The sequence below is a fragment of the Atractosteus spatula genome, chromosome 24, assembly GCF_055471065.1.
Source record: "Atractosteus spatula isolate fAtrSpa1 chromosome 24, fAtrSpa1.hap1, whole genome shotgun sequence".
Lineage (NCBI taxonomy): Eukaryota > Metazoa > Chordata > Actinopteri > Semionotiformes > Lepisosteidae > Atractosteus > Atractosteus spatula.
Genome location: NC_142729.1, coordinates 8853150 through 8872986, shown reverse-complemented (window position 1 = coordinate 8872986; position 19837 = coordinate 8853150). Strand labels below are relative to the sequence as shown.

The window sequence follows — 19837 nt, the reverse complement described above, 5'->3', positions numbered from 1 at the left end:
AAACAAGATAAAACAAGAGGAAGCAGAATCAAGAAAAACAAATACAAACTGATAAAGAATGCAGAAAGAAGAAACAAACATAGGATGGAGGTGTAACAGATGGTCCTGGGGTTTGCAGGGACAGTGTCTCAGAGGCTCTTCTGTCCTGTTGTGTGCTGAGTGACAGCATCGCCAGAAGCAGAAGCTTGCTGAATAACCACAATTTATTTACAAACTTCAAAGCTTTCTTACTGTAGGTGCATTTCAATTAATCAGGTTTGCTAGAAAGCAAAAAAGTGGCACATTTCTTTTCCTTTATTCTGCACTTTTCTTTTCCTTACTTGTTGTTCGAAGCACAGTCCACATATAGAGAATGAATGCAAACATTGCGAGAATAATGTGGGAGGCAAACGTGAAACAATCAATATGTTTTTTTTACTTTCCTGAATGTTATTCGGAGCACAATCCAATGAATGTGAGGAGAGGCTCAGTAGCTCAGCAGACGCTGGCAGCTCAGATCTTTGTACCAGACTGGAGTGTAGGATTGCTGATGACATCATTGGGAGATGCTGGTTTTTTGGAATCCCAGGACTTGTTTATTATATACTTTTGATAGCTAAAAAGAAGCAATACTCCTAAATGTATATTGTGAACGAAACACTGTTAATGGAGAATATGCTGGTGTTTTTCTACAGCCAAAATGTTAATGGCAGGGAAGGTTTCAAAACAGATAGGACACGGTTTGCAAATGTCAGAAAAAGTTTGCTTTTGTCTAGAGCAGCCTGATTTTACGGGACAAATAAGATGGTCATGAAGCTAGCGGTTTTGAAAAAGACAGGTATGAATCTCAGCATGAAATTGGTACAGACTGAACGTGAGGATCCGGAGATTCTTGGCCAAGATTAAAAACTATTTGCTGGAGCAGCAAACAAGAATATCCATTCCAGTTGAAAAAAGAAAGGAAAAGCAGGGTCATAGCACACTCCAGACAAAAAGATATATGTGAGGGAGAGAAGGGAGAGAACAAAATATTATAGGGTTTCAGGAAAGGAGTGATTGCAAATTACTGACAGCGGAGTCTGATTGAACTTGGTTGTTGTCATCCCTCCTAATTAAATCTATTTTATTTATGTATTATTTTCAACTGATATTAATGTGAATCCTGATGAATGATTTTGAAACATGGATCATGTTAAATATTTTATTAATTTCAGTGCTCACCAGAACCTGCTGAAGCTGGTAATGTTCACTTAATGTGTAATGCAATAGCAACGTTTAGGATGAAAAAAGAAATCTTGCTATCAATCCTAAAATTTTTACAGGAGGCATTTTAGGGCTTTTATTTAGCTCAGATAAAGCTCTCAGTTCATCATAGATTTCTAATCCATATCGGAAGTGTTATTGATACTGGTAATAAGTGCTAAATGTAGGTCATAGAAATGCTTTTTTAGAAAACTATTTTTTTAATGTTTCCAATAGTATACAAAAAGTTGAAAGTATGAAAACCTCTCTTCAATGAAAGTTATAGCTACATCCAAAATAGAATGGAAGCAAACAACTTTAAGCCTTTCCAGAAGAGGATCATTGCAAGAGCAAAAACATTGCTGTTATTAAGGTGCAAAGAGTGGTTCAAAATCAAAATCCTTTGCTTTTGCTGTTGCTTTTTTCATAGTTTCTTCAAATACTTTATCTGAACATCAATTTCAAGGCACATTAATGACAACATCATACTAATTGTGAGTTTCTTTTGATCGTCAACTGTATTAAAATACCAGCATTTGTCTTGGATGTTTCACAGTCCCCCTTGCATTCCCCCTGATCAGTCCCTACTCAGCTAAAATAAAACTACAATAGACTGAACAGCATTTATGTTTACATTTATATTAAAATCAAAAAGTAAATAAACTGTACCAAATATCAAAATACAGCCGTACAGTGCTAACCTAATGTTTGTCAAGTACTCCAACAGGCAATCACAACATGTGTAGCGCATGTTGTGGATTGCTTTGCACTTAACATCAATGTTAAATTACAATTGCCATTTTGCCCACTCACTTTGTGACTTTGTCTAAGGATTTTGGTAACACTTAAAAGTTTTGTGGACTCACCAAAATGAAATATTTTCTTAAGGGAAAATACACCACTCAGGATAACCGTAAGTCTTCATAATCCCCACTTTTATTTAATTAAGGATGTTATTTTCTTGTCACAGATAAATCTGGAATAAACGACACTTTACAATATTATATGTACAACAGTATGTACCTGTACAGTATACACACATGCAGTTTTTCCTTCTTCACACTCCATAGAAATTGGATTATCAATCTCCTGAACACTATCAGATAACGGTGTTATCACCTTTAAACAACATACGATTGACCATATTGATTGACTTATATAACAGAATCCAGCAGGCTGGACAGTACCTGCAGACTCTAGGAAGCAAATATCTGGGCAATGTAGCCTTTCAGGGAGTTTACCAATTAGTTTTTTTCTGAGTAGTTTCTACGGGCTTTCTCCCATGAAATTCCTGAATTAGCTGTTCCTTCTCTGATCGATTAACTTCTTAATTACATATCCTCTCAAATATGCAAATGTATTTTTTTGCAAGTATTTGCACAGTTGAGAGTTCAATGATAATTTAATTACAATTATTTCAGAATTAATTATAACTGTCAAATGTTACTCTCATGTCATCTCTGTTACCATCATGTCAGTTATGGTACAGTACCTATAAGTGTAGTTGTATAAAATACATAGTATTTTACATCTGTTTTGTGACTTTGCAGAGTTGATGTGTTATGGCACTGTAGTCAAGATCAAAGCTGGACCCTATGCAGTGAAAGATTTTACCCTAGACACACGTTTTGGTGAGAGCCAGGTATGCTTAGCCAATAAGCGATATATGAAGTTGTTATCGTAGAGAGTGCGGGTCAATAAGCTGGAGGTTCAGGAAACAGACAGCACACAGGTAGCGAGAAGATACTGAGGTTAGGGGCTCAAATACCCAAAAATAGTGAGCACCGGTGACGGTGTGAAAGAGCCCTTAAGTACTCTGGTGTGGTGGTGACCGATTGGATGGTTAATTAATTGGTCTACATTTGCGGGAATTACAGGAGGCTTGTGTCTGATTGTGTGTGGCCATGATTTTATGCTTCTTGTTCCTCCTGTACCACCTCCACCTCCTCCTCATTATTAGAGAAAGAGTCTTTATTATCCCTTAGTTTGTTAAAGTATCACTTGCTCACTGGCTTGAACCAAATCCTGGCCTCCCACATGGTACGTGATAATTTTACCACTGAACTGGCAATGCATCACTCTGATCGCATGACCTAAATAAAAATACAATCATATTTTTGTTTTGTGATCTCAACTGCTTTTACTGCAGGATCTGGCTCAGAGCACATTTTGCTGATGACACCTCTTCTCTGGCAAGTTATCAAAGTCATTAACAAAATTAATCCTAAACAGAGCTTTTGGACTCCCCCCTCCGGGCGTTTTCTGTCAGTGGACTGTTTTATTAATCAATGCAACAATCAAGCTCCCAAGACCCTTTCCAAACCTAGGAAATACAGGTCTAACCTCACCTTATGAGAATTTCAGGCACTCCAGTCTCTCCACAATAGAGATGATATTGTCATCAAATCAGCAGACAAAGGCGGCACTGTTGTGGTGTGGCAAAAAGACCTGTATATTAATGAAACCTCTGTTGTAACAGAAAGAATAAGCTCTGGATCCCGGATGAAGTTAAACAGATGAGTTTATTGCATGCAAGGAACAATAGAACCGAAGTATTGTTCAAAATGCCGGTACAGAACTTTCAGTTTATATAGGGTTTTCCTGCCGCTTCTGACGTTGCTCTGTACTATGGTAATAGGGAGAGGTCACGGTGTTTGGACAGTTTACAGCCTTTTGGCCAAATGGTCAGGGTTTTAGATTACCCTCCCTGGGGTTTCCTAGCTGGCATCTGGAATCTTTAGCACTTATCTCCCTTTCCTGCCATAAACTCCAGCCTGTTGCTTAGAAGTCCAGTCCTTGTGCAGAAAGGACTTAAGGTAACCCCTTCTTCACGCCTTGTATCTTTCTTCACTCCTGACAACTTATCAACACTTTCACCTATCCTCCTCTTCTATAGGATCCTACCACTAACCACCAAAAAGAAGTGGTATCCACCATCTCACTTCTCAAGTGTCTCACTGTTGAACACCCTCAGGTATCCCAATTTTACCTCATTCCAAAAATCCACAAACCCAGTACCCCAGGACATCTCATGTAACTCATGCATCTCATCATCTGAGCATGCAACTGTCCCAAAACGTGCGTCTCAGCCTTTCTTGACACCCTTATGACACCACTGGTTTAAAGTCTTCCTTCATACTAAATGAATGCTAAATTATCTACTATTGCTAGAGAGTACAGGTTTCATAGGACTTGTATACATTTTTGGTCACTACTATTTCTGTTTATGATTTCTTAAGAAAGATAAGGGTATGAGAAATAAATAGTACACATATAATATGACTATGGTTTGTGTAATCGTTCTTCTTGTCCGAGCTGACCCCTGAAATTCTCTGCTTAATGCTAGACACTAAGTAATCCTTCAGCAAACTGTTGGAATCACACAGACTCTTTCATTCTTTTTCTTACAACTCATAACATAATTCAGTTTTACCTTTTGAGTGCCCTACTGTACCTCCTACACCACTTCACCTTTTTCTGAAATAAAAAAAGTGAGTTATCGCTTAATTATGAAAATATGAACTTGTTATAATGAGATAGTAAATGGTCTTGTAATTACAGGATATCAATGCTCATCTGTATTACAAGATACAAATGATCACCTGAGTGTATGAACAACCTGTATGAACTGGGGATTACAGCACATAGAAGTTACCAACTGTGACTTTAGTGTTCGTGACCATGAGCAATGCTGTAGAAAGTGCATGGACATAATTTCCAGTGGGGTTTATAATATTTAATTAGTACCTATTGTGAACACAAATTTCACCATAAGGACACTCACAGGGATTCTTAAACAAGAACCAGTGTACCGTGAAATTGATTCCACTGCTTAAAGCTCAAATTCAAATAAAGTATGACATTTGTGCTACTGTGTGATGATCATATCAAGTATGCATTTTGTATTATCTTGTAATTATGAAAATAATTTGCAATTTATTTTGATGGCAGCAATGTGCTTCTGTAGTAAACTGATTTAAGGTTTTGGTTCAACCTAGCTTTAAATACTAATGTGGATTGCAATATCTAACATATTAGTATATTAAGAGAATTAATAGAATGTTTTTAACTGTTCCTGTTTCAGTAAACCATTATGGAGGTGGTGGTTTCTGGCTGTTCTGAAGACTTCAGACGTGTTGTTTTTCCCCCTTTGAAGGAGGGCTTGACTGCCATCGCGTCCCTCAAGGACACCATTGCCATGATCAACCCGTCCTGTGTCACAGCAGCAGCTTGTGAGACAGTGAAAAAGCTTATCGCTACAGCTCATGAAAAGACAAGTGAGGCTGAAAAGTCTGCCCTTAAAGAAGTGGAACAAATTAACACAACCTGTGAACAGCTAACCGCTGAAAAGCTCAAACTTAACAATGAAATGAAAGACAAAGAAATGGAATTTGAAAGTTTGAAGAAAAAAGAAAAAGGTCTTGAGAAAGACAAAAGTAATCTGTTGAGTAAAATGAGAGAAATAGAAAAGGAACTTGAAAAGGCAAAGAAAGAAGTAGCAGAAGCCCAGGATAAAAAGAAGGAAGCAGAGATAGCAACCATAACAGGCCTGGCTTTAATGGTAATACCAGTGATTGGGTGGATAGCAGGTAAGTCTGTCAGCTGTATTTTCCCAGATCTTCCGTTTTCAGAAATAAAAAACGTTGGAGTGATAGCAGTGGAGGTCAGAATTTATAGCATTGTATACATTTCACATCTAGTTAATATGAAAGCCCGTTTCTGCCAGGGAGCAAAAAAAAAACGCACTATGGTATCTTGCAGTTTCGACTTTAGATCTCAAAATTTCGACTTTATTTCTTGCAATTGCGACATTGCATCTCAGAATTACAAGTTTTTATCTCGCAATTGCAACTCTATATCTCAAACTTTGTCATAATTATGACTTCGTATCTCACAATTGCGACTTGAAATCTCATAGTTCCGACTTCATTTCTTGGATTTACGACTTTATATCTCATAATTGCGACTTGATATCCCACAATTTTGATGTCACTTCTAACACCAGCAATGAACATAGCCAGGCAGGATGCTCATTTGGCAAAAGAAGCCACTATTCCATCCAGGTACTATGGAAGCCTCCCTGGCAGAAATGGGCTTCCATAAACATTAGTGTAGACCTACAGTACATTAATTTGATTTTTTCAGGGCACTTGACAAGACAAGTCTTCAGGCCTATAGATCCCATGATCCTGTATGATTTATGAATATAGTGTAACGGAATGGCCAACATACAGGTTGTACGATCTGGTTGCAGTGCGGTGACGGCACCGGCCTCCCCTGCGCATAACAAGGATGTTGGCCGCCGGGGCTTAAGAAGGTCTTCTTTAGCTCAGCCGGCAAGACCCTTGTTGAACAATGATGGAGACCTGGGTTTAAGCCCATGCTGTGAGTGATGAACTAGGGTGGGAGTGGTGAGGGCTGAGGTCCTGCTGCATCTTTCCCCTTTAAACCACTTCTACACCTGCCGCTCATTCACTTATTCACGTCAGGTGTGGTTTACATGGCAATGCGTCTTCCCTAATCCAGGGCTCCGCCCCCCACACCAGACACTCCCTAAATTTTACCACAGTAGTTTACCACAGGGTTTCATTTTTTAAAGAACCCAGGTTTTCCCAACACGGTTAGGTAGATTATTCCAGATTCCCACTATCATTTCTGTAAAAATTCCTCCTTCTGTGCTTTAAATTCCAACTCCTTGTCATTTTCAATTGATTTCTCTTGTTTGTGCTTAAGTGTGGAATCTGAAGTATCAACAGAGTTAGTAAAAGCTTTGAGATATCTTAAACACAATCAGGTCTCCTTGGAGTTTTCTCTTGTTAAAGACTACAAAAGTTTTGTTCGTTATGCGTCAGTGTTGGACATTTGAGGGTTGTTTGCCAAATCTTGACCTGTTGCAATATATTTAAACATTCTGTACTTATACTATTTACACATTACTCTTTACAGCTTCTGTGCTTACTCTTGCATTTTGGAATTGTCTGCAAACATGCCTAGTTTTTAATTATACTTGTTTTTACCTAAAAACTAGGATTAGTAATGTTCCTAATCCAGATACATTTGCTACTCCACTAATTACACCTCAGTTTGAACAGTCACTCCTCACATTTGTGCTCCGTTCTGTACGTTGACCAGTTTTAATTCCCAAAGTAAAAATTATCTTGAATGCTTACTGCTTCTTACTTGAAGATCAATCTCTTGCACAAGAACAAGCACATTTGGCTCAACACAAATATTGTATCACCTATTTAATCACCACACTTAAAAATACAAGTGCTGTTATATTAATAATGACCTGATTTTACACTTTAACAATGTGTGTTGATCAGTACCTATTTATGAAAATGCCTTCAGTGTTCAATTAATTACAGGTAGATATCAAGGTATTGATATGCAGGTTTAAGAATTTCCTTTTAATCTTTTAATCTTTATTTCCAGGGGGTATTACAGCAGGAGTCTCTGCTAGCTTCCTTATAGCAGCAGAGAACAAAGAAAAGGAATTACAAGCTTTGGTCTCTGAACATCGGCAGACTATTTCTACAGTTGAAGAAAGCCTGAGAAAATGCAGAGAAGAACTAGAAGGTACAGAGACAGAAGTTAAAAAGATAAACAACGATCTTAAAACTGTGACTGAAAAACTGCAAAAGTCACTCATCAAACAGATGACATCAGTGCAGAAGAAGATCAAAGACTGCACCACAGTTCTGAGTACACTCTCTGGAAGAGTAGAGTACATGAATGATATTTCTGAATACATAATCGATTTGAATGAACTAAAATCTGGGCTGGATGATATCATTAATCATTTGGTACCACGAACCACCTTGCTTGCAATTCATTTTAAAAAATAACTAGATTAATATCTGCCCCCAATATCAATGACAATAATAAAGAATCTGTGACATGTGTTATACATTTGTAGACTCAAAACCTCATTTGCCATTTTCCACTTTATATTATCTAATATCTAGAACCAAAACGGTTGCCAGCAAGAGCATTGACCTTGTAATGGCACTGACACCTCTGTAATCCAAATGCCTTCCTGGCTGCTCACAGCTGATATTGCCATCACATCACACTCAGACATCCTCCACAATTACGATTCAGTCATTCACGACACAAGCTGCCCTAGTCTTGGAGAGGAAACCCAACAGACCTGAAAAAAAAACTCTTTTCAGCCCCCTGTGTCCACAGTTCTTTCAGTAACCATCCAAAGCTCATGACCATTGATGTGGATGGGAACAGACAGAGTTGTAAACCAAGAGCCTTGAAAAACTATTCCTATGCATTGAGTTTCAAATTGGAGCTTATGCTTGTCGTGACTGCTTGCATAAAAGGATCAAAGAAGGTCCAAGCTGCTCAGAGACACAAGAACGATTATAAATGAGGAGGCTAGTGGTCCTTCTTGCTTTCTCTGTTACAGTTAGTTAATTGGAAGGCTGAGGGTTGAAATCCCATCTAAACCACTGCTGTTGTGCCCTTTCAGCCTGTACTTCATGTAGATTGCTCCAGTAAAATACTTGTTGACAGCTAAATAAACTGCTGATTCTTGATGATCCAAGATGCTCATCTTGCATGTTCTTGAATGGGATCACCTTCAACTGATACAGCTTGTTCCACTTCTGTGCCTCCAGTTTCCCCCTGTTCTCAATAAAGCTCTTTTAACTCCCATTTCTTTCTCCATATCCAACCTTGATCTAGTTGTAGATCTTGACATTGAATATTTGATTAACTTAGACCCTTTCTGGATATTTAATTTTCAATCCCTCCTGATTCCTCTCCTGTGTTCTCTGTTTTCACTGTGAATAATGTCTGCAGCCCATCCGGCTTCATTCAACATGTGTCACTAGGTAATCAGTAGCGTCTAGTGATAGGAGAGGTCGGACCCGATGCGGTGCTGAGAAGGTAGACGTCAGGAATCCAAAAGGGCGAGAGAGAGTGATGTGAGGTCGGGTTGTCGGCTACGGTCGGGTATAGGTGTCCGGTCGAAAGGTATCCAAATCCGTGGTCCGTAAGAGAGAGTGACGAAGGTAGCCGGGGACGAAGCAGGGTCGGTAACCAGAAGTCAAGTTGCCGAAGAGCATCAGGGTCGAAATCCAGAAGTCAGTAGAAAAAAACGCGCACAAGAGAAGGTTTAAGGCAATCTCAACAGTGAGCGAATGAAGGAATGAACGGAGTGAAGGGGTTTATATGTGAAAGCGGTGAATGACGGACTAATTGCTAAAAGCAGCGCAGGTGTGTACGCCGGGAGATGCACGCGGGAGTAAGATTCATGACAACATGTTTTTGCCACAATATTTCATCAGAAGCTACTTTGCTGTCACGCACAGGACAAGCTGATGGTGTCCTTAAAGAAAAACAAGGCTGTCTAACAGGTGGCGAACCTTTGCAGAAAGAGCTCAAGAAAGCAACACCTGCTTTGAAGTGCTTTATTTGTTTTAGTAAAAGTACAGTACATCAGGAATTTTGGAGGTGCATTTCTAAACCAATACATTTTTCCATCTCCAGAACTCACTGATCTTGTGCAAAACCTGAAAAATGTCTGAGACCCAAAAAACCCTTTTAGCACCAGTTGTGTTTTTGCTTTTAAGGAGATTTTTTCCCTAACACTATGTTCCACCTGAAGCATCTTAAATCCTGCAGAGCAACATGATCTGTGGGTGTCTTGACATGAAAACAGAGTATTATTACAAGTGGTGGGGTTTCGAAAATGGTGAAAAACAGGAATTGAGTGAATGAATAAAGCAATAAGTAAAATAAATAATCATAACCCCAAGCTTGTAAGGAATTGAAGTGGAAATCTAATAAGTAAATTGATTCTTAAAATGTAGAGAGCTTTGCAAAAAATATATTGGTGCTTTTAGATAATATATTTCAAGGATGTAATTGCTGTGCTACAGTACATGCAGAATTTTAGAAAACAGTGCGTCAACAAAGCACACTGTTTAGGTTACTTTAGAAGACAATGTACGAAAACAATATATGCTGTCTGGGTCGTTAGAATTAGCCGAAAGTAACTGATTAGCTTTGAATAACAAATCTAGTGCTTCTTCTCTCGCTCTATGATGTAATCTGTTTTGTCTTAGGGAAAGGGGAAGTTTTAGAAGGGACAAAGCGCTGAGCTTTTTTACAGCGCAACGTCTTATAAAAACCCTGTACTGCTTGTAACAAATTGAGTCTCTGGTTGCACTTTGCGAAGTGGCAGCAGGGCTCCCAATATTGCAATATTGAAATAAAGACTTTACTCAGGTGAGAACTCTCTCTTGTGGCTTCCTTGATAGTTATATTTCCATGACAGATTTCTTAAAGAATTAACCAGAGTGGTTGGTATGATTAGTTACATAAATTCTTTGTTTTCTGTTTTGATGAAAACAGTAAAAATACAGGCACACTGGGTTAAACAAATATTAACAATGACAATACAAACTGTACACTAAACACATCATAAACATACAAAACACAAGTTATTGTATTTACAAGTATACAGACTAGGCCTACATCCAGACCACCCAGATAACCCCAAACTCCTACTGAATACCTGGCTTTTTAATAATGCCAACAGAGGCCAAAGGAGAGATAAGCTGCCTTCTAAACTAAACAGAATACAGCCTACACTTAGATCTCTCCCTATACACCCAGATGGCACAGAATAAATGGGAGCCCATCTCTCTATTCTAAAATGCACCCGATAAGCAGGAGAGGCAGTTTTAAACTGAGGGACTTTTCACTCAGGAACTCCATGTTTCCTAAAAGCCACAGAATAGCAAGCTCTCTTAGCAAGATTCAGATACTGAGCTCGAATCAGGACTTTTGAGATGATCTTGAAGTAGGGACTCTTTCCTGGTACAAGTTTCAAGTTCTGTCTATTCCTGTTCTCTTTCTTCTTGTGTCCTGGTTTACCCTTTTCATCTTTTCTGTCCTTCTCTTAATCTGATTTTATATGGTGTCATTCTGGACTTTTGATTGACACTTTACTCATTTACTCAGAACTTAATTAAGGTAAACCGAGGTAAACTTTATGACTGCTTTGATCACAGAATCTGGACTCTGTACATCTCAGCAAACATACCCCCCTGCTTTGAAGCTGGAAATGTTTACAGTGCCAGGTGTTAGACACTTTATCTAGATTCTTAGATACCTCCATTGTCCACAACCTCAGCCTCTAACAATATTTACAAAAAACATGAATGCAAATTTTATTTATTTTAGCACAAACAATTTAAATATATGTCATAATATGTCAAGGATGATGAGCCCTAAATGCAGTTTTGTAGCTGACTGACTGCACCACCAGACACCTTGAAGGGTACAAAGACCCCTTTACCCCTGTAACAGGCCCTGAAAGACTGTTGACTATCTGTCACTGGGAACACTGCTGAGAGAAAAGCTATTTTGTTTTCCTCTGTTTCTAGTTCAAAAATGGAGACGTTGCACCATCTTATGGCCATTCTGAGCTCGTGTCTCTCGCTTTAGCATATTTGTTCCTGTACTGTGGGTTGATCAGATCCCAGACTGAACATCTCCAAGCTTGTAACTGAACAGCTCAGTGTCCAACTACCAGCCCCTCTACCAAGTGTACAGGGTTTCTCTAAATAAAGGGAATGTGAGTGAGAACAAAGGTGTCATTTTGATTATGTTGATTTCCCATTAAATATGACCTTTGTGAGGAATTGATTATTTCAACATTTTTTTTGTAAACAGAAAGTATTAAATAAAACCTCAAAACTAAGTTACAAGATTCCAGAGTCAGTATTACTGCCTGATGCTTGCAGGCTGTGGGATGGGCTGTAATTGGGCCCTGTCACACCTCCTCCACCCTATCCTACAACCTCCCAAATCTTTCCACCCTTGTTGAGCCCTAGACAGTGCAGAAGTCTCCTGCTGTCTGGGAAGTGTTAGTGAGCTCTGAGCTCTCTAGTGACGATTACATCTAGGCAGGGGAAGAGCTGCTCTCAATGCAGTTATTTTATATTGGTTGAGCTCAAGGGTTACTAAAAAATAGAAAAATATATGTTACAAGTAACAACAGTTGAAGAAAGGCAAAGGCTCAGGAGATTAATTGAGTTTGAACACAGTATATAGTGGCCAGTGAGTCTGTCAGTTAAGGGGTGTGTAACGGAACAGTTCTTTCCAGACCCTATGCAGATGACACAATCCGGGGTGGAGTGAGGAAACACTAGGAAAAAGGCATGCAGGAGTCGGGAATTAATACGGGGGGGCGTGTCCAAAGTGCACAGGTGTCCAGGGGGGTGAGTCCAGGGCAAACAATCCAGAGGCAATCCAAACAAGGAATCCAAAAACGGGCAAAGTCCAAAGCCAGGCGGTCCATCCGAGAACAGACAGGTTAAAAACAGGAAACGGGTCGGAACTGGCAGGGGGAACGGGAACAGGAACAGAAACTTAAAAACATAATGGAGCCAGGCGATTACAGGTCCCGGGCTCGCACGATATGGGAATCAGATGCAGAGCCCCGAACTGACTGAGTGTCTGGCTTTTAAGGGGGATGGGAAGGAGGCTTGAGAAAGGGGCAGGTGCACAAAATCAGGTCCGAAGTGAAAGAGCCGGAGCGCCCTTAAGGAGGAGGGACTACAATCGTGACAGGGTGTTTGTCTTTCTCCAGTCTGTCTGTTTCCTTTTCCTAATCAAAGTCTTCAAAAGTAAAAATTGGGGCAGGTGACGATTAAAAAATGTGTCACTGAGGGACGTACTGACCCCGTCCAGCTGTGGTAGGTCCGCAGTTGTCTTCAATTTTCTGTAATTCCTGTTGATGAGCCAGAGCAGCAGTTTTTCTATGGGTGTGTAACACTGTGTGATCACAAGACCACTCTAACAGTAATAATCTCCTGCATCTTCAGCCTGGACTCCTGTGATGGTCAGAGTGAAGTCAGTCCCAGATGTCAGCTTCTTTCAGTACTTTGGCTCCCCTTCTCTCACACTTAGTTTTTCAAAGTGGCTCATCTTAGTCAGCAAATAATGATACAAAACAGACTTCAGATACACACACAGATCACATTTCTGATGGGTTATATACTGATAAGTATCAGATTTATTATTGTATATTGATCTATCTATGTATATTTACTCTATATAGATATACTGTAGTGTATTGCATTGTAGTCAATGATTACATTTATTTGCAAAAAAAAGGAAATTGAGAGTTTTAATGGTGTAGTGGAGATGTGAATACAGTTTACACTGATTGACAACTGTTAGATGTTTGAAGGCCACAAATACCTGAAATCAATATTTCTCACAAATACCTGAAAGCAAGCTATTTGTAGGTAGAAAGGATTACAGTATTTAGATACAGTATACACTTCTGATACAGTTTACATTTAAAATCTAAATCCTCATTGTTTAAACTAGTCATCTATAGTTTCTATGACATGTGAAGCATCCTGGAAACACTCCTGCAGTCAAACTACATCTGTGGTACCCGTCGCACATTTCAGATACTGAATGAGAAGTTTAAACACTGCAGAAGGAACTAAACAAGCAAACGGCCACAAAGAGATTGAACTGACACCATCAGGGTTCAGGGAGCTGTGTACCTGGTTTGTCAGAGAAACACAGAGACACAGTCCGATACATTTCAACTCTCTCATCTGAGGAATTCCTTCCAACAACACAACAACTGACAGATTTTCCCCCAATCCTCTCTCTAAGATGAGATTTGTATCAAAAATCAATTTGATTTTTCTGGAGCACAGATATGTATTTCTACAATGTGAACTTCTATACAGTTTCTTGTCCTGATCTCAGTCCCCTCTAATCTCTCAGAGCCCCGGGTCAGCACAGCTGCAGGGAGAGGTCCCAGTCAGAGCCCAGGAACTAGGAATTCTCAGGGAGCTCAGGCTCACAGAGTGAGGATCTCCAGGCATCGGAACGGAATCAGGATGCCTGGCTCCCTAGCAAGGAATAAAAAGGATCTGCTGGGGAGCTGGAAGAAGAGGGAAAGAAAAGTAATCCAGACAGCCCAAGAGAAAGGGGTGAGGAATAGAAAAGAGTCTGATGTAATAACAGGGGCTGGCCAGAGCTGTACTCAGACTATAAAACATCCTGCAAAACTCCTGGGATTCAGAGCACCGTTGGTGTTCTCTGGCCTTTGTTATATGACTTAAAACCCCTTCAAACCATCGCTGATCTGTGCTGTAACTTGTTGCATCTCTGCGGAGTGTATGGCATAAGAACGTATTCTAGTATAACTGTGAAACTTAAAAATGCCAAAGAAGCCTTTTACATTTCTTTTCTTATTCACTTTGATAATCTAAGATGAATGATTTGTAAAAAATTGAACTAATGTCATTTCCTCCAGCACCAGCACATACAAACTCCACACCAGATTCAGAATTGAATGCAGGGCACCAGCACTCCAAGGCACAATAGTAACCACTGTGCCATCATGCTGCTATATCTACTGTATTAACTTAGATACATTAGAAATGTATGTGTTAAAATGGAAAATAACCAATATCTACAGTACTTACAAATATATTCAAATATAATATGCTGTAGATTTGTACATTATATACAAAACCAGTGTTGTTCAGTTCTCCTGTAGCACCTCTGCTGTTCTTCTTAGCCTCAGACCTGCTGATGAGCCAGAGCAGCTCCTGTAGAGCTGAGGGAGGTTTTTGTACAGACGTGTATCACTGTGTGAGAGGCCAGCTGTTACTCTGCTGACAGTAATAATCTCCTGCATCTTCAGCCTGGACTCCAGTGATTTTCAGTGTGAAGACTGTCCCAGAATAACTGCCACTGTATCATTCAGGAACCCCAGACTGACGGTTTGTTGCATAATAAACCAGGAACTGTGGAGCCTGACCAGGTTTCTGCAGGTACCAGTGCAGGTCGTTGCTAATAGGCTGACTGGCTGTACAGCTGATAGAGACAGAGCTTCCAGGGAGAACAGTCTGAGCAGAAGACTGAGTCAGAACAATCTGTCCACTGGATCCTGGAGAGGGAGTAGTTATAGATAAGAGAATATTAATAATTGATCATTATACACATTTACAGTATGTATTCCTTTACATGAGAAAAAAAATGCTATAATTTTCATTCATTTATCAGTAAGTTTTATTGTATCACAATATTCAGAATGAATCACAGAACCAAAGAATGTAAGAATTCTCTTTTATCCTCAGCTTGAGCAAAGAGCCCCAGTGTCCCCAGCAGTAGAATCAGTGGCATCATTGTCCTGTGTGTGTCAGTGACTCTGAAAGGGCTGAACAGCGACTAATCCACACTGTGAGTCTTAAAGTGTTTGGAGCAGTGAGGCGGCACAGGTATGCAAAGCTCCTTCCTGTATACAAATCCTGTCACAGTTAGATGAGATCTGAGCTGTGAAAACAGATGGGGCTTGTTAGGGTTTTGTGTCAGTGTGTCATGTTTTGCTCTGTTTATCCCAGTCAAAGATGGGTTACTAATCTCTGAAATTTCAAACATTTATTTCTCTTATTTCACTAATTTGTTTTTACTGTGTAAATAATTTACTAACATCATTTTACTAACTATCCTGCAAGAATAATGGAAAATGTTAATGTTTTGCTCTGTTTATCCCAGTAAAAGATGGGTTACTAATCTCTAACATGCTGAAAAACATAACTTATTTTATTACAGCTTGATCCTTATACTGTACATTTAATACTGAAAAAACATTGTTACAAATGTACCAGTACTTTAAGTTTCAATTCACATTTTATAACAAGTTCTAGTATTACTGTATAAAGATGCTTTGATGGACAGCCAGTAAAGTAACAGTGAAAAGGCTGAATTCATGTCCTCAATGGCACCTCAGGTGTGATGGAGACCTGGGAATATTGTCCACCTGGATAACTGACTCCTGTTAAGAAGGGATGTGGGGGAATAACCTGTTTGTCTGAAAGACATTGTATTGAGTTTAGTATCATATATCACGAAAAAAAGAGAACTGTATATTCAGCTTCAGTAATGAGCTCAGATAGAATTAAATTAACTGCAAAATAGGGTAGATGATTTAATTGATTAAGGACGTTGTTTCAAATAAACAATTTGTGTTCAGAAATGTCCAGTTCAGATATGTGCAATAAATATCTTTCTTAAATATCACCAAAATGTTTGGCTAAACCTAAGCAAGGCTGGTCCTGGTAAGGACTGCAATGGGAAACCAATAATATGATTGTGTTTCTGTGAGTGGTGCTTGTTGAGCAGGAGTCTGCAGAACTTCCCCTGTATCAGGAATTCATTAGCTGCCCAGTTGGAGGTGCTGCGACACAGCGGTCCTTTTTTCACCTGAAGTCTCCTCTAGAGGTCACTAGTGGACCATGAACTGCACTCTGAGAGCCGTGTGGGAATTCTGCCTTAACGAAATGCACAGCAGCTGCGCCTCTTGATATGGGCAGCAATAAAAGATTATCATTCATCTGCTTTCAGTACAGAGCCTCACTTCTGACCTTCAGATGCAGGAGTAATTTTCTTTTTCACATGAAGAAAACAGGTCTTCTCTTTTCTTTCTCAAGACTAGTACGAGCTTGGCTTGTCACATTTCTTTTAAACCTTGAAATAATTAAACGAAAGTTCCCTGAGCTGCTCCTCTGGCTCTCACTCAAATTGGTATAGATCTGAGACCGCTGTCAACGCAGGCCCAGAGTTATTCCAGCACCACAACCCTGTTACAGGCGTTCAGTCAAATTCTTGAGCTGTTGGTTATTGAAGACCCATGACACTTTTAGAATGTTTACCACGGTATCCAATGATGTGAATTTGCACAAACAATAGTAACTCCATATTTACTTATCTTCAAGAGTATTAATGCTGAGTAAGTAGGCTGGTTGATCATGCAAGTTAGACCAAAACAGATAGTGTAGTTCAAGTTCAAGCTCAAAACTTTATTGCCATAACAACTAGTTACATAGAATGTGGTTTGGTGAGCTCATACAATTAAATACATGCAATACAAATACAACATAAAGCCAATAACACAATGCATCCACCTAACACATTCACAAACCATCCTAACCACATGTATTTGATGTATTTTTGGTGTATTTCGATGGTGTATTTCTGACTTTGACCTTATTAAAATATTTTTTTTGTCACCCTGGAGTGACCAATTATCTTTTTGCATAAAACACAACAATTCATACAGCATATACTGTATACAACAGTAACAGATACTCTTTGAGGTCCCAAAGATCCCTGCAGTCCTGCGCTTGGGGCTTAACCTGTCATTTCACTGCAGGGCTTAATAGCGGCTGCAACACAACATACTGTACATGGTGTACAACATATTGATACAACACCAGAACATGCAACAATAAGCCATCAGTCTTAAAAGAATATATTTGTGAAATGATCTGCTGTGATAGGGAAAATTGATCATTCCCTCAGGGATTACCAAGATAAGACTTAATAACATCAGAGTTGATATGTTCCTTTTGTTATTTAAGATGCAGACCAGAAGCTTGGGGACCACATCTCAGGTGGGTTTTAATAGGGCTTTACGGATATGACTGCCCATTGTTTGGTGATTCATAAGACTATTACTATATGATGATTGGCAAGTGTTGTGGAGTGCTGTGTCTTTTTTCCTTTAGTTCCTTCTCTTTAGTGTTCTTGTCTGTCCCTCTGTTCCAGGTGTGGGCCAGACTGCACACATCCATTCTGACTGTGTGGTAATTGATGAGCATCTAGGCACACTGTATGATTCTTTATGTGAAGAAGCTTCTGCTGTGCTAATTGTACTAATAGAGATAATTTTTTAAATCATTTTCAATCAGAGCAATCCAATTGATCATTATGAAATCAATTATGTGTTTTCAAATTATTATCAGACTATGTTAATTAGCAGATTCTATTGGAATATCCCTTACTACCAAACTTTTATTAACTTTTTATTTTTGTATTTTGTTTTTGCTACAAAACACTAGTTTCTGAATACCCTTCCACTCACCAGATATTCTATTACTACCAGTGTCTCACATCTGAAGTCATAGTAATTATTTTTAATAAAAGGTCCATCTTACTTTGTAATCTCCTCATACAATGTTTCTGACAGCACAGTCTGAATTTTAATTTTTAAATTTATGTCGTAATACCTGTTTAATCTGTTTCCTGTTGATTCCATTTTCTGTGAGCTTTTCGGATGATCATGTTCTTTCTACATTGAAAGAGGAGTACCAGAAGCATTCTAATACTTTTCTGATCGTATTTGTGTGCCTTGAGAAAGCAGAAAGGGCACCAGAATGTAGCTAAAGAGGCCCCTGTCTTTAGCTCCATATGGCTCTCATGCTGTGATCTCAGCCACAGAGTGACCTGGTGCTCTTTGTGTGTGGGGAAGTGAGGAAGATTAATTTGTCTTTCACAGGACAGTGATGACCCAGTACTCTCCATGGTGGATGTTTGCCAAAGGTGGCTGGATGTCAAGCAGAAAGTCATCTAGACATGATCATAAGGTCCAAGGCCACTGTTCATTACCCAAAGGAAGATCCACTAGTGGGAGATCTGTAGGGTGGTACCAGAACTTAACCTGACAACATCTCAGCCAATCACCAGCTGTGATGTACATAATTCTGTTCAAGATATTCTTTCTGCAACAGAAGAAATATTGTGTTCATGAACCAACTGTTATTTTTGCTGTCTATGTTGCTGTCTTAGACCATTGGACTGTTTCTTTTGTCGACATGTTGCATGTCCGAATATATTAAAAAATAAGTTGTAGCTGGGACAAACCAAGTTCTCTCATCTGTTTACCTAGTGGCCAGAACCAGAAAATCAAATGGTGTACAAACTCTGTTTTTAAAGACTAAAGTTCAGCAAGACATGGTTATTCACAGGTTAACCCAGCTGCCTGTCTGACTGCGTTTCCACAGCAACCGGCCACACTGGTAAAACTAGCCAACTCCACAGCGCCCCCGCTGCTGGGAATATGGACCTTGGTGTGAGTGTGTGAGTGTTTGTGTTTGTGTATCTGTGTAGTGTGCTCTCACGAGGCACCAGTTCTGTAGGGGTTCGGGCATTTAAATCACATAAATCACAAAATGATTCTTTTACTGGCTTTAGAATCCAACCATGCGGTATAACTCAAACAACGCACACACACAGGTACTAATACACAAGAATACATTTATTAATACATACAATATGCATGTAAACCTAACAGATCTTATGGTGAGGGTGATCAGAATACAAAAGATATATATTCATTCAATCACAAAGAGTTACATATATCAAGAGGACATACGTTCAGTATATCATTCATTTAGAGCGTTTCGTAAATGAACTTGGTTATAACGTCTACATTAGATACTCAAAACAAGTACATAACTCTTAGGAATTAAATTGATATCAACTGGTTGGGATAACAATTGAATTCTCGAGCAGTAATGCAGTGAAGTTGAATACTCATCCAATCTTTGGGGATTCAGATCTCCTGCGGGCACAAAGAAACAGTTGCAGGCTTGTTGCTGTTCAATCCGCGCTCTCTGGCTCCGTGCCAGGCTGTGCTGTGCGGCTTGCGACGGTGTGCTGCTGGTGCTCTCTGAAGACCGGCTAGTTAGTTTTGGCTGAAACTAGCAAGAGTTTGTGCACAGGAGAAAAGATGACTGTGGGTCCCAGCAGGTCAGGAAGAGGACCAGTTCGT

General features: G+C 39.4%; 1 protein-coding gene across 1 annotated transcript in view; it reads left to right on the top strand.

Annotated features, from left to right (window-relative positions):
• LOC148815861 (uncharacterized) overlaps nucleotides 1-19139 on the top strand; it is a 41040-nt gene extending 21901 nt beyond the window's left edge. Inside the window, exons 4-7 of the mRNA XM_088904718.1 lie at nucleotides 5306-5810; nucleotides 7657-7800; nucleotides 13999-14207; nucleotides 19068-19139. Coding sequence (XP_088760844.1) covers nucleotides 5315-5810; nucleotides 7657-7800; nucleotides 13999-14207; nucleotides 19068-19139 — 921 coding nt within the window. The 5' untranslated portion in view covers nucleotides 5306-5314. The remainder of the gene's footprint in view (nucleotides 1-5305; nucleotides 5811-7656; nucleotides 7801-13998; nucleotides 14208-19067) is intronic.
• Nucleotides 19140-19837: the final 698 nt, after the last annotated feature.